Genomic DNA, 24727 nt, shown 5'->3' with positions numbered 1-24727 from the left:
CTAAAAAAGTAACTTATTCCACACCTGTTCTAAAAATAACGAAACATACATGTATTGAAATGCTTCTTTTTCTTATATTATATATGGTCTCAAACGATAAAGAGAATACGCGAATACAATATGAACCTGGCTGGGTGCCGTTAGGCACAAGGCTAAATTTAAAAAGACTGAAGAAGTAAACAATATGATTTTTTGAGATTATATTAACTCGTTGAGGGACACTTGAATCATTAGATGTGTCAAAGCGGCAATAGCCGTCTAAAACAAAACGGTCGTTTTTTGATAATAAGGCTATAACGGCACAAATATTCATTTACTGGCGTACGAGTAAAATCCTAGTGTCTTGTTTTGGAAATAATTTCCCAAGTTTCGTGGAAAACTCCCAAAAATATTTTTATGCGCACAAAAATTGCTGATTTGAGACGTTTTTAAATTTTTTTTGTGATAGCCGCCATCGTCCCTTTACTTAGTTTCTAGACTCCGCTGGTGCCATGGCGGTTATAGCCTAATTAAAGGTGCTGAAATAACCAAATTTAATTTTATTTATGCGAAAAAAGTAGAACAATACTTCGAATATTCTAAAAATTACAAAAAAATATAGTGCTAATTTTCGAACTTCACTTATTTCTACTGTCCGTCAATGTATAAATACTTATTTAGTTCTTATTAGGTATCTAATATACCTACAAAACATTTATTGTTCTATTGGTTGTTTTCTATAAAATATTCCATAATCATTGGTTATTACAAAATAAAAAAAAAATGTAGGATTTTTCAACTTTTCAGCACACATGTTTATATATTTTGTGTGATATTGTTTAATTGACTTTCTTATTTAAAAAATACGTTTTGTTGAAAAATTTAATACGTGGTCATTGGAAAAATAGTGTACACAACTCGTTTAAACGTGTATTTTTCACTTTTTACCTTTCAATATTCGCCGTTTATCTGTTCGTCCAAAACATTAACTAGTACGAGGTGTATCACTTTCGAAACTCGTTATATTCGCAACATGTATAAATAAACATGTCGATACTAAGAAGTAACAAGATATTTTTAATTAAAACCCTATTGATAGGCACTATTCGTTCGAATATTTATTTAATTATAGACTGCGGTTTACTTAATGAAATGGATGTCGATTCGTTACGGAATGCTTTTCCTCCCATTCTCATTACTATTCGCCTCCCTTTGCGATAAGCTCGCTAGCGTTTATTAATTGCAGTTATTCTTCTGAGCCTGCAATCACCATTTTTAATTGAGATTCATTATTTTTACTCTCGTTGAATTCGCAACATTGTTAGATTCCGCGTGCATACGAATCGATATGCAATTTTCCCAGTTTTTGATTCAATTCTAACCAATGATTACAAACACTTCATATCATTATATCACTTTTAACCTGATTGCAGCTAGTTTTCAAATTTACTCTAAAATCATCGATGGCACTAAAAGAAAAATTGCGTTTATGAAAAGAAAATGATATCGAAATATCGAAAAGTTTTTCAGCAGTACTAATAAAGGTACGTCAATTAGAACCGATCATAACGTATTGTTAGACTGAGTGAGAGCAAAAAACATCCAAGGGCGTCACTAATGGGGGGCAGGGAGAGGGCAGTTGCCCCTCCTAGAGATTAAATGTAGCTAGACGCAAAGCAAATAAAGTCCTAAGGCCATTCGAGCAATTGACTTCCTTACCTATTAATAAATTCCGTATCGCATGACAAATTAAAGTTTAATATACAGTGCTTTTCATATAAAAGAATCCACCTTTAATAACTTTTGTAATACTGGTATTTAGAAAAAATCCAAAAACACGTCAATTTATGTTGGAAGGGGCAAGCATTATGGCTTATTTAAACTTACTGGAAAAGCCACCCCCTCACCCCTAGCAGCATCCCCTTTATTTTTTTAAATTACTTTTCATATTTTTTATGTAAAATTTGGATACTCCTCTTTGAGCTGATTTCAAAAATGTATAATACTTGTAGGTTAAAGTGGTTAGTTTATGAGATAAACAATTTTTCTTTTAAGAGCACAAATTTTACTTATTATTTACTTTCACCTTATTTGCCTGTACTAAAATGGGTTGTACAACAGTTCAAACTCTTTAATCTTTTTAACTGTGCTATTTATTCTACTTAAAAAATCCAAACAACAAAAAACTCTACTTTTTATTAAAGTTTGACATTGTCAACTAGAATTTGTAGTCACTATTGATAGTGTAATTTGATACATTATTTATTTTGTTTCTCTGAAATGGTTTACTCTTTGCAAGAAAGAATTGAAATTGTAGGTTTATACTACCAAAATAATAATTGTGCAAGAGCTGCTGCTAGAATATTTAACGAATTACATGACGGAAGACATGCAACTCATAAGTATGTAATTCAACTGATGGAGAAATTTACCACAACAGGGTCTGTTTGCAATAAAGTGCATAAGCGAGAGGGACTCAAAGCAATCCAAGTGGAAATTTTAGGGCAAGTCAGCTTAGAGGCTCAACAACCCCAATCGTTGTCAACAATAAGTAGAGCGATCGGTGTTTCATCTTCTACAGTTTTCCGAGTTCTACATAAATTCAAGTACCACCCATACAAAGTTAAGTTGGTGCACGAGTTGAATGGAGATGATTTTGATCGTCGTCTAGAGTTTTGCGAATCAATGACGCAAATTATCAATAACAATCCACAATTGTTAAACAATATTTGCTTTTCCGATGAATGCTCATGGTCATTAAATGGCTTAGTAAGTAGGCATAATTGTAGATATTGGGCTGAAAGTGATCCACATAGTATGCGTGAATTCCATACACAACATCCCCAAAAGTTAAACGTTTGGTGTGGTATCCTAGGTGACCACATTGTCGGACCTTTCTTCATCAACGGAAATTTAAATGGTGAATCATATCTTGAGTTAGTCAGGGAAGGGGTTGACCCACGTATTACAACAATAATAGAAAATGATGATAACCTTTCCGAAGATTTACTGGTATTTCAACAAGACGGAGCTCCCCCACACTATGCTATACCTGTCGTTGGATAGGTAGAAGGGGGCAGATGATGGAGTGGCCACCTAGGTCACCGGATTTAACACCCCTAGACTTCTTTTTATGGGGGTATTTAAAAACAAAAGTTTATGCTACCCAACCAGAATCTCTGGATGATTTACGAGAGAGGATAGAAAATGAATGTCGACAATTAAATCCAGCCGTATTAAGCAATGTCAGAGAGGCATTTCAAAATAGATTATACCATTGTATGGAAGTGAATGGTACTCATTTTGAACACTTATTGTAACTTCATAATAAATAGCACAGTTAAAAAGATTAAAGAGTTTGAACTGTTGTACAACCCATTTTAGTACAGGCAAATAAGGTGAAAGTAAATAATAAGTAAAATTTGTGCTCTTAAAAGAAAAATTGTTTATCTCATAAACTAACCACTTTAACCTACAAGCATTATACATTTTTGAAATCAGCTCAAAGAGGAGTATCCAAATTTTACATAAAAAATATGACAAGTAATTTAAAAAAATAAAGGGGATACGGCTAGGGGTGAGGGGGTGACTTTTCCAGTAAGTTTAAATAAGCCATAATGCTTACCCCTTCCAACATAAATTGACGTGTTTTTGGATTTTTTCTAAATACCAGTATTACAAAAGTTATTAAAGGTGGATACTTTTATCTGAAAAGCACTGTATATTGTAGAAAGTATTGAAATATTCAGATTCAGACTATATCAGATTTGCAAAAACTCAAGGCCATTAAACAGTATAAAGATATGTATAGAGTTTATGTGCATTGCATTTCTTTCTACGACAGCCGTTCACCAGCATTCACGTTAGTTTTGTATAATTTCTGTCTAATCTGTAGATTTGGACGTGGTCAAAGCCTCGGAACACGTTGAAATTATTTTACTTTTAATTAAAAACCACCGTGAAAATCCGGAAAAAGTTACAAATGAAATTATAAGGGAAGATGTTGGTGCTGGAGGAGGACATCACATCAATGCCACGTATTACGGGGAAACAACGTCATAGAAGCAATCATCCAGCAGAAAGCCCTTCAGAATACTGGAAGAGGTCTTTAGTAATTCAATTATTACCTGACTTGAGGTACGCCATCATTCACATTATCTAGGTTACACCCAGCGCAGATGCAAAAGATGACAACTGAAAATCTGAATCTATTGCTCAATTTCATGATATACCGAACATAAAGAATGAAATTGAACTTTGACACTAATTGTGGCAGAATAGGCTTAATCTAATAAATCTAATAGTTGTTAATATCCTTAAAGAAACAAATTCCTTCTTTCCCGAAACAGAAAAAGCATTAAAAATTTTGATCGCTTTACCATGCACGACCTGTACAGTAGGGCCATCCTTTAAGTACACATAATCTATAATCAATAAAAACCTAAATAATTTTAATGATAAAGTTGTTGAAAGTTTTGCATAAAATCCTGGCAGGTTATGTTTCAATTGAATATTTTTTTTGTTAAAAGAAAAAGTCATAAGCTGGTTGGAAACTTCACAATTTTTTAAATCATTTTGAAGCTAATTCCATTAGCTTTGATATTTTATTAAGAAAAATACAATTTCGTGTCCAGTTTATTTACCATTGACTTACGATTACAAAAGTTTGGATCGATAGTATTATTATGTACAATAAGTAATTTTCTTTATAATTCGTAAAATAATTTTTAAATTCAAATATAGTTTGCGATACATTTGAATTATTTTTTTATATCATTTAATATCTTAAGTTCATCTAAATTTGGAAGTTTTTTTGCTTATAATTTGCAATAGAAAGTTTAATTTTCTTATTTTTCTTATCAACATTAGCTTTAGAAGTACAAATTGGACTTAAAATATTCCTTACTTTCTAGATCATCTTATCCAATTATCCCCTAAAGTTTTTTCCCTAATTTCCCCTTTCATTAAAGTTGTGTTGAAAGTAATTCTTTTATAATTGATGGTTTTTAACTCATAACGTCAAACAAAAAGTTTTTGATAAAATAAGAAATAGGCAACTCCAGTAAATTAGTTTTTAAAGAAGTTTAATTAAAGTTTGAAAAAGTCCTTTTATTAATAATTAGCAAAAAATGACATGGAATCTTAGATTTCTAAAGAGAATGTTTTGAAGTTGAAGAATTATATCTTCACTTTCAAAATGATTATCGTTGAAAATATAATTTTAAAAAATACATTCGTTGTTTTAAAAAGTTTTTATATTTTTAATTATACCTTTATCCCACTCATTTTTGCACTAGAAAATACGCTGAAAATCCCACAGTCCACAGCATAATCCGCTCGAATAGTATTTTGAGTTTCCAAGATTATAATTTTATTGACAATTTATAAAAAAAGCATAACTGAACAATGCTACGCTGATTTGTCCAAATAAAATGTCAAATTCGAGGAAAGAGGACCATATTTGTTGTATGAAAGAGCTCCAGTCCACTTGTCCACTATTGGTTAAAACACGTACACCTTTATGTGTGACCTAACTAAAACCTTTGACTGAGTGAACTTTTGTGGCTTAAGATGGAACACTATGGAATCCGAGGTAGAGAGCTGGATTTGTTCGAATCTTATTCAGAAAATCGACAGCAGTACCTAAGCTACAACACCCGTGAATCTAGTTATTAGTGAGCGATGGAGTCCTTCAGGGTTCAGTATTAGAACTATTAATGTTTCTGCTATATATAAACGATTTACCAGCGTCTGTCGACCAATTTTAATTACCGATGCTACATTCCTAACAGAAAGGAATGAAAACGTCAGCATCGATAAGCTAAAGGTGAAAAAATCTTGCTCTGATTCGAGAAATCTGAAATTAATAAAAGCAAAAACTAAGAAAATTTAACTCTGCAAAACGAGGTTCTGAAATCTCAGAAATTGTTGGGAATCACATTAGCACATTAAATCTCGGTAATAATTCTAAAACATTGCCGCGAACCTTTCACGGAATATGGGAACCTGCCATTTCCCACGACGAGTTAAAACTATCTGTATATGGCAAAATACTTATAGTGAAATCATGAAAATTTCTACGTTTGGGTTTTCGAATACGATCTTTTAACTAAAATAGTTTTAAACATGGCCGACTTCTGGTTCTACCCTATATACTAATACAACTTTGAAATCTGCTTAGAATTATAGTATAGTTTTGTCTAAAAACTTTTTTAGAACAATACATACTTTTTGAGTTATTAATTTTTTTGTAAAAAATTTGACCGTTGCATGGTTTCTATTCGGTTGCTTTTAGCAAGGTTAGACGTATTTGAATCTATGTTGAACAATTTTTTATTTTATACAGGATGTGTATAAAAAGTGTTCAAAGTTTAACTTCATAAATATGAAATTTCTTCATTTTTTTAATAGAACCACCCGGTATTTTCCATTTTAATGCATTCAGGGGTAAAAACTTAGGCATTCGCTGATAATGGATCTGGTTATATAAATATTTGGTCAATGTAATTTAATATTTAAAAAATTAAATAAGTTGTCATTGTCTTAACGCGCATGCTTTTTGCAGATTTATTGTATTATGACGACTATTTACTATTTATCAGACTGGGATATTATTTTACAAAAAAGAAACTTAAAAATTCACTTCTATTAAATATACAATTGTGTACAATGATATAGTATTTCTTTCAAATGCCTGATAGTTTTTATAATAATGTTATATAAATTCAATTCTTTATAATAGAAATATTTTATTTACTTAATAAATTACCCAGAAAATTAATTTCGAAAATACATTTATCATAATTTAAGTTTCTCAACTTGCATACTTATAAGAACATGAAAAAATTGTACCAGAGTCGATTCTATGATTTTTATCATTTACATTTACAATTTTTATTACAAAATTGTTTTTCTCTATTGAAGACTACATTTGATAAAACCATTGGTTTCACTTTGTTAATGTTTTCTACTTAATTATCTCATGTTATTGATTATCTCTTGATTACGATCTATGTCTTCATTTGCTTACTTTTTTCGATCATTTTTGATTTCAAACCTAAAAAAATAGTTCTGATCACAAGCAGCTTCAGACAAAAGAAAAACCCTAACGATTATTTTTTTAGTCGGTTATGAAAAACTGAAAGTTCGATAAACCAAGTGTATGATTTTTAACTACTAGACATCTTTAGAATTCAGATAATCAATCGTTATAAACGGATAACATTCTTTTCGACAAATTATACCAGTATCAAATGAAGAAAGCAGCACTAATAAAAATATTTCAATAACCTTGATTAGAAGTTTATGTAGTTCATTTATAAGTACTCATTCATATTTTACTTTGTACTTAATGCTTATTCAATAGACTGTGCTATTCAAACTTTTCAGAAACTTCAACAGATTTTAATATTACTTTTTGATTTAATCATCTTCTTCTCCGAAAAACATTGGAACTTCTCTGTAGAGATCGATTGGGTAAATTGCCGTCTATGGATAGACTGTTAGCACGTATTTTATACTGCTGACTACTAGAGACTGTAATTAAATACAAGAAACTAATTAAACAAGTTCTATAGCTAGAGATTTTATTTATTTACTTCCGCGAGAAATTCATTAACAGTTTTGGAAACTTTTTCCATCATCTGTTGTTACTTCTCGAACAGAAACGTGAAAAAATTTATCATACTAAGTGGTATCATTGGATATGTGATAGTGAATTGATTTTTGGTTTGTTTGCTTTGAAGATCAATATACCACACTGTATAAAACAATTAAATCTTTGGATATAATCGAATACCAAAGGGAACAGTATCGATTTCGAAGGTGTCGACATAAGCGAAAACTAATTTTGATGTGCGAAGAGGTTAACACAAAATATGTCAAAAGTGGTTGGATTTTTGTATAAATGTATAAATATCTCGAATCTCCATTTTTTATATAGAGTTCATCTAAAATAAAATAAGATTCTAGTTAAAATAAAAAAGTTACACGTCTACTTATAGTTCAACCGGAAGTACCACATCCAGAGAGGAAGAGAAATGTTTTATTATCAAAAAATTGTTACACTTTGTTGACAAAAGCTTATAAAAACTAAAAAACAAACATAAAAATAACTTTGATATTAATTGGCAAGTGATTGTGCATTTTTTTCACATTGTAAAATATTGAGCCGTTAACTAAAGATGAAAAACCGAGAAAATGTCAGAATTTTTAATCTTTTAAAGAAATTATTAAGGTGTAGACACAACAGTGGATTTGGATGAACAATGATTTTATTAACAGAAGTTTTTTATATCTCACTCAAGGCTAAACAACTTGAAAAAAAATGGAGTAATAAAAAAGTAACTACAAACTGCGCAGACGCGGTATCATCTTGTTACTGTTCTAATTTCACAGTGACAATTACGTGACAGTCACGATTACTCAGTCTGACGTGCATTTCTTGGTTATCGTCCCAAGAAAATGAAAATAAACCTAATAACGTGATCTCCCTATTTTATACTGAAGTTTCCCACCCACGAACCTTCTCCCGCGAAAGATAATTTAAGCGTGAAAATTTCCTTGGAGGTCATCTTCATATTCATTCCATAAGTACTAACCTATAAAGTGAGTTATAAGGAATAGGCCCTTTATCCCTATTTAAACTGTTCTTGCATTTAGTAATGGGAATGCTTCCAAATGCATTGGAATTGACTATACAATTTCATTATCATACATCTCAGACAACAAGAGGAAGGCTACTCTGATCTTAAGAAAATTATGGAGTGCCAAAGTATGTTGAAATTCTCCAACAACTCATGAATACGAATGATATGCCTAAATTAGTCAATGTTGCAGACAATACTGCCATACTAGCAGTAGAAAATAGTCATGAGAAAGCGGGTGAAATACTATAGGTATCAAACAAAGAAATAGAAAATTAACCAAATAGTGGAGAATTGAAATAATTTATTCCAAAGGTAGGTATAACCTTCGATACGAAGAAGATGTTAAAGAAAACAATTTCAAACTAAGTATATTGAATGTATTGGTTGATAGGACAAAATTCCAATTTTTCTGGACCCCACTCATGCTTCATAAACATACACTCAAATCCATGTGTTCGTATTGTATTCAACTATGAAGCTGTGATTATCAAATTAGTCGACAATTCATTCGAAGATTTTATAAAACCATCTTGGTATAGGGCCCATTCTAAATGAATTCACCCAGCAAACAAATCGATCGATTTTTTCTAAACTTTGGTATATCACTCTATATTCAATTTGAAAAAATATGGCCCCTTTCATATTTCCGAAAAACGTTTTTTGAACCCTGTGGCGCCATGTGGAAGTCCACGTTGTGAATACGCCATTGGCAAAAATTTAGGTCAGGAATTTCTGAAAAACATATCCAAAATTCGCACAAATTAAAGGTGGGATTTTTAGAAATCGAAACATTTTTTAGTTTTAACGGGAAATTTTTTATTCGATGTTAATTCTGAAAGTACCAGCTGAGAGTAGAGTGAAACACGCTTATTTAAAAAAAATTGGTCCCGATAGGCCAGTTTGGGACATAATGGCGACCGTTTGAAATGAGTGTATCACTTGAAACGCTTAAATAGCGTATTCACAATGTAGACTTCAGCATGGCGCCAGAGGGTTCAAAAAACGATTTTAGAGAAGATGAAAGTGGTCATATTTCTTCAAATTGAATATAGAATGATACCCCAAAGTTTGAAAAAAATTAAAAGAAAAGTTGGTATAACCCCTGATGATGAAGAAGATGTTAAAAAAAACAATATAAAACTAAGTGTACTGAATGTATTGGTTGATAGAATAAAATGGACCCAACTCATGCTTTATAAACATACACTCTCAAATCCATGTATTCGTATTGTATTCAATTATGAAGCGGTGATTATCAAATAGTGGACAAATCATTCAAAGATTTCAGAAAACCATCTTGGTATAGGGCCAATTCCAAATGGATTCACCCAGCAAAGAAATCCAAACTTTGGTATATCATTCTATATCCAATTTGAAGAAATATCGTCCTTATTGTGAATACGCCATTGACAAAAATTTAGGTCAGGAATTTCTGAAAAACATTTCCAAAATTCGCACAAATTAAGGGTGGGATTTTTAGAAATCGATTTTTGTAAAAAAAACGTTTTTCGGAAAAAATGAAAGTGGCAAAATTCCTTCAAATTGAATATAGAATGATACACCGAAGTTTTAAAAAAATCAAAAAACGTCGATTTTTTTCTGGGTGAATCTATTTAGGATAGGCCATAATCGACATTCGATGAAGTTGACCAAATAAAAGAGAAATTTGCGATGAGTCTTTACCATGTTTTTATCATGACGGTTTGTAGCTTCATTTTTCTATTTCAAAAGGCCAATAAATTGTAAACATTCCAATTTTTCCACCCTTCAATTAAATGTATTAACAAAAAAGAAATAGAATCTGGCAGTATATGTTATCAGTAACATTGCGAACGGTTCTAGAATGTTCATTATTCATGTTGCTCCCATCACCGTTGGCGACGGCAGCGGGCGTTAACTTAGTTAATGATGCAAGAGTCGGTTTCGTTTTGATAATTAGATTGTTTAGAGCGTCACATTGTCGACGACAATGACTAAATATCTCTTATGAAATCGATAGCGACGCCTCCTACTCCTTTGAAACACAGCCATGATTATCTCATCCTTTAGTTTCAAAAAGGCTTTTTCCTTCAGATATCTGCTTCGGATTCTGATTGACTACATTCTGTTGGTTTGCTTTGTACATACTATAATTATTTCATGTTTCGGAAATAAATTCAAAATGTATATAATACAATAATCAAATAATTTCACGTTTTTTAAATCTTATATATTGACAATATTTATAGTATACATCTAATAAACATACCTCACATCTATTAAAAACAAAAATTTCAAAAAAAATCACTTTAAATATCAATTAGCTCTACTTTGATTATTTGCATTCTCTCTTTTTAAAAACCAATCACCCTGCTCATCACTGACAGCTAACCAAATTTTCGGGGAAAACTATCAGATGGGAATGGACATACATACAACAAATCCTAAAGCACTTCATAAACTAAGACATTTACATATCCCCAAAAAATGTTATGTCAGTTAGTTACAATCAGTTATTCTGGCCTTAAAGCTTTTGGAACTATAATATAAGAGAGGTAGATATTCGATGAGGGTTTGTTGGAGTTGACCCTGATATAGGAATTGCTCCTCTGCAGGGCTGGGGCTCTGGGGGTTCCGTGGGGTTGTGTTTGCTGACTTTTCTGGAGAAGGAAAAGCGAAGATCTACGATCTACGATTTTTGGTTAGAAGAAAACGAAAAGAGAGCTTTCAAGTAAAAGCGGCTCTTCTTTTTGTCGAATTTTTGAAAATTTTTTTTTATTCGCTTTACGGGTACAGCTGCGGCTGCTTTAATCCCTATAGCCGGCCATTTGGCTGGGGAACCGTTTCACCAGGTTGCAGGGAAACCTCAGAAAACCTGCAACACCGACGATGCACTATATATATTACGAAATCATCCTCTATGAATAAATGAAATTTCCAAACGTGTCTGATATTTATGGACATCGGAGGATAGCGTAAAACACAGTTCTCCAAGAGAACTTATACCTGGGAATGAATTTAAGACTTGTATCTGCCAACATGATTTTATGAAATTCATGAATAGCCGATCATTGCCTAGAGGAACCAAAGTTTTCTTTTACAAAGACCTAATATGCCCAGTCCTTACTTATGAAATAGAAACGAAGGTTCAAAACAAAAACTCTTAGTGTTTGAACCAAGAAAGAAAGAAAGAAACTGAAGAAAATATATATCTCTCTCTCAAGGAACTAAATTCATCAACCCGTAAGACCGCTTCTTATGCCGTTTTTGAGTCGCATCCGCGATATACCCTTCCCTTCTAGGATACGTGTTATGCAACTCAATTTGAACACAAAAAAGTGTTATTAGCTACTTACTCAAATTCAACAGCAGGGCTCACTGCAGTGACTTCTTTAGAAGATTCAAAATATTGACTCTTCCTTTCTTATTTATCTTTGAAACCGTTTACTAATTCGTAAGCGAGCTTTTCCAATTTTAGAGAAATCATTGTACAACTATCCACTTGGAAAAGCTGTCCACGTTCGTGGTTAGTTGAAGTTCAATACTGTACAATTAGAAAAAATTGCATAATCATTTGCCAATTGGAATCAAATCTATAATATCTTTACCCGCATTTCCCAATAATTTTGAGTTGTGTTATAATAATAATTTGATTTTCAACATTCTACGCTCTGATTTAATGTTAATATAGATTTTTAATACAAAATTTTACATATTTTGAGAGTTCCTATGTGTATTACATATAAAATTTTGAACAGTTACATTTTAAAAAAGTTATCATTATGTGTGTATTGTATTTTTCGTGTATTTTCTTTTTATTTAGATTTTACTTTATTGTGCATATTTTTTTGTGTATAAATTGTAAACAATTTTTGAAAATAAAGTAGTCCTCTTTTTCTTTCTACTAATGTGGAGTAGATAATATAAAAATATACAAAATCTTGTATACAGGATGTTCTGGGACTCGATGCAAAAAATTCGGGAGTAAGTAGATGTCGTGAAACGAATGCTATGACATAGGAAAAATTTTCTCATACGACTCCTCGTTTTTAAGTTATACATCTTTACCTTCTGTGAGTATTTTCAATAAATAATAACAATTTATGATAATTTTCTTCAGAATGTCTCTTTATGGCGAACGGTTCCGTTAGAATGTACAACGATCTAAAAATCTACATATCTCCTAAACCATAAGTTTTATCAAGTTAAACTAAGAGTACCTTTTTGTTAAAAAATCTATCGAAAAAATCATTTTTGCTATCTTTAGGTTGTACATGTTTACACATTTCGCATTTTTAAAGGCCTATAACTCAGAGACGTCGTATGTGAAATTTTTTTTATGTCACAGCATTAATTTCAATTTAATTTTGTATCAAGACTCGGAACACCTCGTATACTTTCTTTTTGTGTAAAATTAATGATCTTCAACATATTTTGCATGCAACTAAAAAAATTTGATATTTGATAATAACAATTCAAATTTTATATCACGCATCACTTTTTATGAACAATAAATTTTTATTTATTGATAATAAAATGTTCCATATGCTGTGAACTGAACACGTTGTATAAAAGGTTTTAGAAGGAAATAAATCATTTCAGTTTACTCAATTCAAAGAGAAAACAGAGAAAAGTAGTATCAGTCTAATTACCAATAAACAGATTTTGTTTCCTTATCAGAAAATGAGCTTAAGATTCGGATCTTGATTGAAATTAATTAAGATGTTAATATCGTGAAAATACTGAAAACGAGTCGCTATCAATATAAAAATGTAAATGGTTTTCTGGAGTACAATAAACATATTGTATAATTCTTAGTTTTCCAATTTAATGATTTCTCAGGCCGGAAAAATGCTCTTTAACCTTTGTTTAACGTTTTATCAGCAAAAAATTATAAAAATCTTGCTGTTTCTAACCAAGGCTACGTAATAGGAGAATTTCTTAAGGCTATTATTTTTTATTTATTTCTTAGTAACTATGACAATTTCTACCAAATTTACAAATCGAGACAAAGTGCTCTATATGAATATCTGCTGCTCCCCTATATATACATCTTGTTAGAGGTAATAAACGAATTTTGACTCGATAGGTACAACAATCACGTAACTATGGAGAGTTTTCCAGCAGGAAATATTAGCTCGTTGTAAGTCGATAGCAATGGCAATGACTCTCAAAGTATAAGAAGAGAAAAGTGCTTAAGTTGGAAGTCCACGATCTAAAAAGGTAGTTCCCTGGTGGAAAAGACCTATTCGACTTTGCAACTGAATCGCGACGTGATCGTCGAACACAACGGCATACTACTCCATTATAAAGAATATATTTGTTGGAAAATTAGTTTTTTTTTAAGAATTTTTGAAAGATAGATAAAAATTTTGTCGTTCCGACTACTTTCAGTCTTTATTAAAATATGATATTGACACTGACAATTTGCTTATTCATATTAATCACCTACATCATGAATATCAAAATAGAAATTTATTGTTTCCTCAGTTTTTCATCTCGAAAATATGTAGTAGTCATAAATTAAATTATTTGTAGTTCTATTAGAAATCTAAATTTCTAAAAATTCTCTTTTCGTGGTTCGTTAATGCAGTTTTATTATTTTTATCGTATTATTGACCTTTTAGTCTATTTTCTAAATATTGAGAGGTCTGCCCTATGTAGGCAGCGCTCAAATATCTTAAGGACCAAGTTGGTTTCGTATACCAATATGTTTTTATGTTATTTTTAATTTTATATATCGTGACCTCAATAAAAAGGATTTTATTATTTTTTTCGATTTCGATTGTAAATTGAAGTTTTTTATAATAAGACTTGAATTTTTTATTTATGTTTTCAATTTCATTCTTTGGTACGGTAGTAATGCAATCATCTACATATCGGAAAAAGAATAGAATATTTATATCAAATTTTCTTAGGATATTTTACTCGAGATCTTCCATAAAATTTGAAATGGAAGCCCCCATAGCGCAACCATCAATTTGTTTGTATATTTCATTTTCATATTTTTACGTTGTTGTAAGTTTGAGTGAGTAAGTGTTGAATTCAAATGATACTCTTCCAGTTTATGTTTATACAAACCAATGAATATTCTTATTTAATAAAAATTTTTAATGAAGGTGGTTATCTGTACAATTCAAACATTCCTTTTCATCGAGAAACACATTAGCTTTATAATGTTTATCTTCATTATTACTTTCATAGGCAAATCTTCATCTCTCAGTCAAAACTATAATCACAATAAATTCTTGAACCAGTTATACGAGAATGATCCCAGAGGTACTTGGACCAAGAAACAAAACACAAATTTTGGGAAGAAATATATTCAGTTTTTAACGTAAGCTCCATGCACTTTTCCCAGCAATTTTCAATAAGTTCGATACAATTTTTATACTAAGAATCGTCAATCTCCTCAAAATATACATTAACTGGCGACATCACATCTTCATTGTTGGAAAATCTTTGACCAGAAAATGTGTGAGCTGGTGCATTGTGTTCCAATGTTGCCAAATGCGGCCGTTTTTGCTTAATTTCTTCGCTCAAGCGTTCCAATAAGTTTGCATAATACTTGCTGTTGATGGTTCCCACTTTTTCATGGTAGTCAATGGAAATTATCCCACGCGCATCTCAAAAAACCAACGCGATAACCTTGCCTGCAGATGGAAGGTTCTTTTCCTTCTTTGAAGCCGATTCTCTCTTTTTAATCCATTGTTTTGATTGTTCTTTTGTTTCGGGTGGTAAATGATGGACTCACGTTTCATCCATGGTGATGAAACAGCGCAAAAATAGGCTCCATTTCTGTGAAACATTGCTAAACATTCGATGGAAACATCTTCATGACCCTTTTTTTGTTCCATTTTGCGCACATCTTACTCATGTCCAAATTTTCAGTTAATAAGCAATGTACAGTACTTTCTGAAATGCTTACTATAACTGCTAGCTCGCGCACTTTCAGTCGACGATCATCCAGTACAGCTTTTCGGATTTTCATCAACATTTCTAGAGTCGTCTCATTTGGTTGACCACTGCGATGCTGATTTTCGTAGATTGTACGGCCTCGTTTAAATAACAAATACTAAAGAACGTAGCGTCTTCAAACTTGAAAAATATGCTGTATAGATTTTGTACTTTCTAACACAGTGGTGATTTTTAAGAAGCTACCGCCATCTTCTAGGTCAAGCCAGGTACTTCTTGGACCATCCTGGTATATATTCAATATTTGTCGCGACTTTAGTGAGAAAATAAATTGTCTTCTCCTTTGAAGATAGGCAAAACCGATTTTCGAAATTGGATAATATCAGTTGAATTCATAGTTTAGGTAGTAGGCGGTCAGGTACCATTACACACGTAGGCCTCTGATAGGGTCGTTGTGTCTTATAAAATGGTAACTACTGTAATTACAAATTATTGTATAAGTTAAATAATATTCGTAATAATTGGCCGATGTTTTTTCGTTTCAGAATTTGGAAGATAAAGAAAGAAAACATTCACATATAAAGGAACAATTAAGCAGGGAACAAAGGTTTCTTAGGAGGAGGTTAGAACAACTCTCAGTTGATTTTGCCATGTCGAAAAGACGTTCCGTATCGGAATGTTCCTCGTCTTCAACATTATCTAGTAGTTATTCAAACACGTCATTTTCCTCTGCTCCCTCGCCTATTTCGGAATCAGGTAAGTTAACTTTGCCAATGAGAAAATAGTCAATCATCAATATTGATTCAAAAAAAGTTAATTAAAAATACGAATTTATCATAGCTATGCAATTAACACTCACTTCAGTGTATTTGAAATTTGAGAAACGGAAAAGTTTTAGCAACATTAATAATGGAAGATCTTGATCATCAGTTTACTGTTATTGAAATTAAAATCATATTATAATATACGGATTTTATTATGAAAATATATACTATATGAAATCAACAAAACCATAAAAACCCAAATGTATACAGAGACAATTTGGTTTATAAGATATTCAAACTAAAAGTACATTTAGTATTACTTCGATTGATAGAGATATCAAAATATTCGATTCTGAATGTAGAAGCGAATCCAAAAAATTGTGAATAATTTATTCAAAAGATTTGCTTCTTGCCTGACTCATTTATGATCCAAAAAAATTACTGATCATTACATCATATTGTATTATACTATGTTTAGAATATGACATCCTGTTGAAGTATGCTACATGGTTATCATATATTAACTTTTACACATATTTGGTAAATCTACAAATGTTTGGTAAATACATACAGATGATTATGAAGGTGGAGCACCCACAATCGCTACCACACACAAAAATGTTGAAGACAGTACAGGCAATTCGTTAAATAAATCACCGAAGGTGGAAAATCACTTTAAAAAAAAATTATTATTATATTACTTTACACTTCCCTTACATTCCCGACAATAAAATTTACGTTGAATTATGTGACAAACAACTAACTGACTAACTAACATGTCTTTTTAATTTAAACATAATGTGAATGTTATAATAAGCGAAATTTTATAGTGTCATCAGCTTCTTCTATATGGGGCTCTTGAAAATGGGTGTCATAATTCGTTGCTTAAAAAGTGTAAATATCTTTCTACTTTAACTGTCTTAAAACAAAAAGGTCCAATTATTGGACTGCCTAGAATCTCGCATAACACATTTACAGACCAGCAGCTCTGATGTTGGATCTACTGCATCCAACGGGAATTCGACAAGTAAGTCCAGTGATCACAACTCCTGACCCACGAAAATTAGTTATGTTGCTGATTTTCTGGATTTAGGTAGTTTCTCAGGATATAGTGAAAGTTAACATCAAAGTTTTGGCCGCTAATCGATATATTTTTGATTAAATTTTCAAAATTCCGAATTTTGCAAATAATTAGAAATCTATGCCAAATTTCGGGGAATATTAGAGGATAAAAAATGTAGCTTAAGAAATTTTCTATAAAAAAGGTTCTCTGTGGTTTTTCCCTAAGAGCTATCATTTCTTTGTAAAATGCGCCCAAACTTCGGGATCACATCTTACTAAAAAGTTTTCGCGCCACGAGTCCAAGGAAAATTACGTCCCCGGCTGGAGAAGAAACTGCTGTATCTCCTCTAAAACTCAACATATCGGGACGAAAGAAAATGCATTTCACTCGCAAAATATTGTTTTAGAAGATACTGGAGACAACGTACCATCAGGAATCTCCGAAGAACAATGTACCGACCTTATTTTTACTCCAAGTACTGACTAGCCACATTTAATTGTTCAAAGTGAGTTGAATGATTCAGCACGTGATTTGGGGTTATCAAAGCAACAGTCTGAACTTCTTGCCCCGCATCTTAAGGGATGGAACTTGTTAACCAAAGAGACAAAATTTACGAACTTAATATTGAGCATAATCCCAGTGAGTGGCGCCTATTTATTGAATCGTCTAAATACAGTTTAAAAGCAGAGTTATGACACAATGGAAATTTAAAACCATCTATATCATTTGCTCATTCTGTGAAGTTGAATGAAAATATTAGCTTGCTTTTAGACAAAATTAACTACAACAACTATAAATGGCAGATTGATTGGAATTTTAATGGGACTTCATGAAGGGTTTCAGAAACATTCTTTGTCTTTGGGGCTGTCGGGCAGTAAATCAACACTATGTAAAAAAAATTGGTAAGCAAGTAGTAAGTTTTACCCGGGATCTCAAAATGTTGAGTTTATCCCCTTGTAGATCCCAAAAATGTCATTCTGCCTCCCTTCACATTAAACTTGGATTGATGAAAAACTTTGTAAAGGCTATGTATAAAGAGGGTAATGGATCCGAATACATTAGAGAAGTCTTTCCCCAGACGATGAAAAAGCTCACAGACAGAAACTTCGAACACGGAAAGCAGTTGCTTGTGTAGTGAGGGGATTTTTGGGTAACAATATAGATCCAAACTACCAATAGTTAGTTGAAGAACTTCTAGATGCCTACAAATCCCTTGGTGCTCGAATGTCATTTCCTCCATTCCCATCTGACATTCAGTATCAAAGACGATGGGAATAAAAGCAAAAAAACTTCGAATTCTTTGCTTGAATATGATCTAACAAAAAGATAGTCCAATAGTCCAATAGTCCAATTTGTCACTTGAGTTGAACGTGTCTGCAAGAACATTCTTAGGTATATCCATAATCAAACTAATCGATTTTGTAGAGTGTATCAAACGAATTAAAAATTTGAAGGTTTCAAAACAACAAGAGACATATTAATTGGTATATCAAACGTGATGAGTGAAGAGCCAAATTAGCAAATGCTTTGTTGCACTTTCAAGCAATTTGCATACTAATATAATCGCGGCACAATATTATAGGATGATAACTTCTGTTGCCACTGTTGTAATTCAAATCTCGATCTCCTTTATACGTGCTTGTTATAAAGATCGTACACTGTAATGATTTATTACGTACAGTATTTGCGTATGGTATTTCTACATCATACTAATGTCCGATGAATGAGAAACGAAATTAGTCAGCTAAATACAAACAGTGAAAATTGAAAAAAAAACCCACAAACTACTAAGATTTCAATACAAATAGGTTGTCAAAACCGGCTTAGTCTTGGTCTTGCTCTTGCAGCCTCATATGTGGTTTTTGGTCTTGGTCTTGGCCTGAGTTTTCCATAGTCCGGTCTTGGTTTTGGTCTTGGTCTTGCTCTTGCAGCCTCATATGTGGTCTTGCGCATAGTCCGGTCTTAGTTTTGGTCTTGGTCTTGTTGCGAGAGGCTTGTAGGGACCCAACATATCCTTGTAAATCTTGAATTTTATCATTGATCCTAAAGAGTACAATTATACAAAATCATCTCATAAAAGCAGTTTGAAATATATCAAAATATAAGAACGAGAATATATTATCTGCATCAATAATGCCCATACGGGATGTGGATGGGATATTTTTGAAATGATTGGTTAGGTTTTTCTTAAAATGAAAATTGTTTTTGAAGTTAAATTAAAACCATTTTCATTTACGGTCGAATATTGCTGAAATCCATGGTGAAATTAGTTTCGGATATGTTATGTATGATATGTTTTAACCATTTTTCAAAAAATTAATTTGAAGTTCTACTAGTTAGCTATTTTGCTGTAAATCTGTAATCTTAGTGCAGGCTTTTAAGCTCAAAATGGTGTCAAACCTCCGAATTCTTTAATGCAGCTCCGATTTTCCTGAAAATTTAGAGTTAAACTTATCTTACCCTCCATATTAAGATCTACATGGTCGCAAATTGTTTTTAAGAGGTGAAAACCACCCCTTATCGAAAAATACCGATATTACATTGTTTCCTACTTTTTTTCAATTCAAATGTCTTTCGTTTATGCAGCATAAATATCTTAACATATTGTTTTATAGAAAATTTATATATTTTGAAGTATCAACCCTTAAAAATCTTTAAAACTACCCTTCTGATGAAAATAATAAAGGAAAAATCTTTTAACGATTTAAAACATTGCAATTTCATTTTTACTATAAAAAATTCATGCCATTTTAATAAAAGTTAATTGGTTATTAATTTTTATCATTCAACCCATTTGCAGAGAATGGAATAAAAATAAATCTAATGACTGTCAACTTTTAGATTTTGATAAAAATTAAAAAAAAAATCTCTAGACCATGACACCCCTTAAGAACCACCCCTACAGGAAACTTAGCATGTAACTCCATCAATTTTGAAGCTATCACATCCTACGAAAAAACATTTTGAAGGTACTTTTCAGGGCTATAAGCCTATGTATGTTTGAAGGGCTTAAAATCCTCCACATTTTATTAATAAAGGGTCAAAGGGCTGTGTCTAAGCATTCAGTGACAGATTAATTTGGTTATAATTCCGTCAATTTTTATGCTACAAAAAAATTAAAAAAAGGCAAAATAATCGTCGTGAAAAATGCTTTAATTTCACTATTTACTTGTTTTTGTATCTCTCATAGTTATGGAGAAAAAATGAGCAAAACATTTTTTTTTTAAATCAAAAAAAATATTTTCTAATGCCCTTTTTTTTGAAAATTATGTATTTCTAATCAGATGTCGTAAATAAGATCCAAATGAAGTATTCAGAAAGATCCTTTTAAAAATTGCGTGCATAGAAATCGGTCTACTGTTAACTTTTGATTTTAACTATACATATTTTTCAAATTGTTCATCAGATAAAAAAAGAAATGCGCTGTGTGAAAGACAAATTAATATGCTTTAATGTGAGGGGAATTTATGAAAACTTCCTATGTTTAGCATAGTGAAATTAATGCATTAAGCAAATTAAGCTTTTTCATTAACAACATAAATAGGGTTATTGACAATTGAAAACTTAACAGTCAATTTTTTAATAATGGGTATGACCTCCTCTTGTTCTTATAGCATTGTGCATAGATCTAATCAATTCATCATAGATTTAGCTATTTTTTCTTGTCGCATGTTCTTCTTCTTCTTCTACTGCAACAATAAGCACTGGGATAGAGTTTGGGGTAGGAAGTCTAACTAGAATTTTTCTTTTTAATTCATGCCATAAATATTCTATCAGATTTAGGTCAGAATTGTATACTGGTTATTCCATAACCTGGAAACCGACTTTTGCAATGTAATCTTGCACAATTCTGGTGGTATGCGACCTTGCATTGTCAACTTAAGTTACCACTTGAATTGCTAATATACCTACCAGCTGTTAAACCTCTTCTTCCGTGAATACGGTCGTTCCTACGAACACAGGGTCAATTCGGGCTACTATAAAAATCGCATGCCAGATCATACAGGAATCACCTCCATGCTCTTCAAAGCATCAATCTGCAAATCGCTGTCCTGGTCTTCGGTACATTTTTCTTCTTCGAATGCTACCATGAAGGTATATTCTGTATCATATGAGAGCAGATCCTTTTATTTCAACGTCCAATTCAGATGATCCTGTGCAAAACGCAGGCGTGCTTGCCAATGAGCTGGAGTTAGCTTTGGGTCAATTGCAGCGGTTTTAGATATCAGGTTATTTTCCTACAGTCTTCGTTTTACTGTGCACTGATTAATAGTCACTTCTCGTACCTCACAATTGGAGTACGTTCACGATTAAAAATGTCAAACTCTATGATGGCAACATAAGATTTGACATTCACATCAGTGTTGCTATATCTCAAAAATTCAAGTAGCAACCTTCGTATCAATCAAAAACAATTTACAAAGTAACCTTAAAGAAAGTTTTTCTATGTGTTAATGAATGAATGGTGTTGATTGTTCCACATTCAAACACAACTGCTTAGGATTTGGTTCTTGGGAAACTCAAGTTTTTATTAGAGGAAAAGTGAATGAGTCTATTGGTAGTACCACATCAACTTGTTACCCTATATATCAAAAACATGTTGATCTATTGCTCTAATATATACCCCGGACAGTTGATCAGTCAAGTAGCAACGACTATATCTTGTCCCCTCTAATTTTAAGAATAGTGAATGTTAGGACTGTAGACTTTGTCGATGGCCATCCTCATATTCACAAGGGAAGATATCTTATCGTACAACTTTTGTAATAAAAAATTTTGTTTATGAAACTGGGAATAACATAAAATTAATATTTAAATGGCCCGTCGTCTTGAAAAGAGCTAGTTCAACTCTGAAATACGAGCACGTCCTGATGGAATACAAGGATATACCGTCAAAGTTTCTTGGAAATTTTGTATGATTGATTACTCTAGAGTATTTGAACCAATTTATACTGCTGAGAAAAGGAGGTGAAACTTACTAGCAACTTGTCAATAAAACACCTTTTATAAACTTATATCTCGCTAATGTCATGTGAAGTAATCACGTGAAATTGGTAATATGTTTTATATATTTCCAATAAAGCATGAACAACAACTGTATAAAGGCTGTCAAGCAATGAACACACACTTGTAAAAAAATTTGTAGTACAATTTTGGAACTTCTAACAATTCAGAATCAATCAGAATTTTTTTCTTGGCATATAGTTGACAAGAAACAATTTAAATCATACTTAAAAGACCATTTTAATTGCGAGTGATTTTTCCTTAACGCATTGCATCATACGCTATTTGTTAATTTCGCGATTTCTTTGAAATATTTTACTTCAAAGCTGTTTCTCATTTTCAGATTCCCAGCCCTTATCATACACTTCTTACTCAATATTTCTCAAAACTCTTCAATAGGGCGAGCTTGGGGAACATTTGGGAGATTATCAACTTTCAGTACGAATGTCTAACAAATCTCTGGTTATTATGGCGTAGTCACAAAAAGCCGAAATATTGCTTCAATATTGGGATGATGTAGATCTTTCTGTAAAATGTGCTTCCAACGTCTCACCCCACACATTCCGAATATAAGGACGTGAAATACTTTCTTCGGATATGGCACACCATACCAAAACTTTATCTTCAAATTTCTTTTAGGGTTTATATTTCACGTCATCGAGCAAATTTTCTATGTAATCCGTATTTGTCATTTGCATATTCCACCAATCTATTTGACTGGGCGGTAATCAAAGCTTTAGGTCGCCTACTTTTTGGAAGATTCAAACATGGTATTATTTTTTATATTCACTTATTGTTTTATAAATGGTCGAAAGTGCAATATTTTCGAAATATAATCAAAATGACAGTTTTTGACAACTCTACAAATAAACTGTATATACTTTTTCCAATCTCTAACATGTACGCCATTACTTAGTTAATATTTGACAAAAATTGAAATAACAACATATGACGATTGGAACAATACAAAATTTATGTTTTCTATAGTTTTCTAAGTTATTTAGAAGTAAATTGAAAGCAACGAATTTGTTCAGAAAACTGCCTTACTATGTGAAACAACCTAAATATGTGAGATGCCCTGAAAAACATATTTCGAAAGAATATGCGTACATTGTGGTTGAGGTAGTCCTGCAAATTATAGAGACTGCGTTGTGGAAAACTTAACCTCTAGACAATTAGACGGGGAGCTGGCTACAAAAAACAGGGTCGATAAGGTGCGCGCCATTTCAGCTTGTAAACTGGCGGCTCCTCCCACTTAATACATCACCGAACGCCACTTCTTAAGGTCAGCACAGGTCGGATATGAAAATGCCAGCCGGTTTTCCCGAACGAAAAAATTGGCTGAAAAACCTCATAACGTGCGCGAGCGAAACCTTTTGTAACGTGTGGTTTAAGCCTCAAATAAGAGCGGTGTAATAGTGCAAGAAGTTTTGCAGGCCGGAAAACCCTCGTAAGAAGTGATCGAAAGTGTCGGAAAACTCATCTGAAAAACCTCATAACGTGCGCGAGCGAAACCTTTTGTAACGTGTGGTTTAAGCCTCAAATAAGAGCGGTGTAATAGTGCAAGAAGTTTTGCAGGCCGGAAAACCCTCGTAAGAAGTGATCGAACGTGTCGGAAAACTCATCTGAAAAACCTCATAACGTGCGCGCGCGAAACTTTTTTAATAGGTTTTTAGAGTTTCAACTAAGAGCGGTGTGATAGCGCAAGAAGTTTTGCGGGCCGGAAAACCCCCAAAAAAAATTGAAGAAAATCGGCGTAGATTTGAAATGAAAATTATTTTTGATGTCTCCATTCAAAATACCTGTTTGAGCTACCCGAAATTAAAAAAAAAATCATCAAGATACGATGAAAACTCGCTGAAATATAATCATTTTTTATCGCGCGCGTGATTTTATAGCGCTTACTCATTTTCCACCTACTCGAGCCGCCGCCAACAACGCAAAAACGGGCTTCTAATTTTTTTTTTTAATTCATTTACTGCGCCAATTATCAAGTGATTTTGATCAAATTTTTTTTAAAACTTCTGGGAATGGTTATACTTTTTGATAAAGTTCGATCACTTCTTACGAGGGTTTTCCGGCCTGCAAAACTTCTTGCACTATTACACCGCTCTTATTTGAGGCTTAAGCCCCACGTTACAAAAGGTTTCACGCGTGCACGTTATGAGGTTTTTCAGCCAATTTTTTCGTTCGGGAAAAGCGGCTGGCATTTTCATATCCGACCTGTGCTGACCTTAAGAAGTGGCGTTCGGTGATGTATTAAGTGGGAGCCGCCAGTTTACAAGCTGAAATGGCGCGCACCTTATCGACCCTGTTTTTTGTAGCCAGCTCTGGGACTAAATGAACTGCTATTTACAGAAAGGAAGGAACAGAAC

The 24727-nt window shown here is 32.5% G+C and overlaps 1 protein-coding gene across 1 annotated transcript in view; it reads left to right on the top strand.

The window, feature by feature from the left end:
* LOC130452750 (max dimerization protein 1-like) overlaps positions 1-24727 on the top strand; it is a 333631-nt gene that overhangs the window by 252962 nt on the left and 55942 nt on the right. The window contains exon 5 of the mRNA XM_056792169.1: positions 16067-16277. Coding sequence (XP_056648147.1) covers positions 16067-16277 — 211 coding nt within the window. The remainder of the gene's footprint in view (positions 1-16066; positions 16278-24727) is intronic.

Source organism: Diorhabda sublineata, chromosome 2 (genome assembly GCF_026230105.1).
Source record: "Diorhabda sublineata isolate icDioSubl1.1 chromosome 2, icDioSubl1.1, whole genome shotgun sequence".
Classification (NCBI taxonomy): Eukaryota; Metazoa; Arthropoda; class Insecta; order Coleoptera; family Chrysomelidae; genus Diorhabda; species Diorhabda sublineata.
Note: the sequence above shows the minus strand (reverse complement) of the source record. Positions and strands in the feature narration are given on the sequence as shown.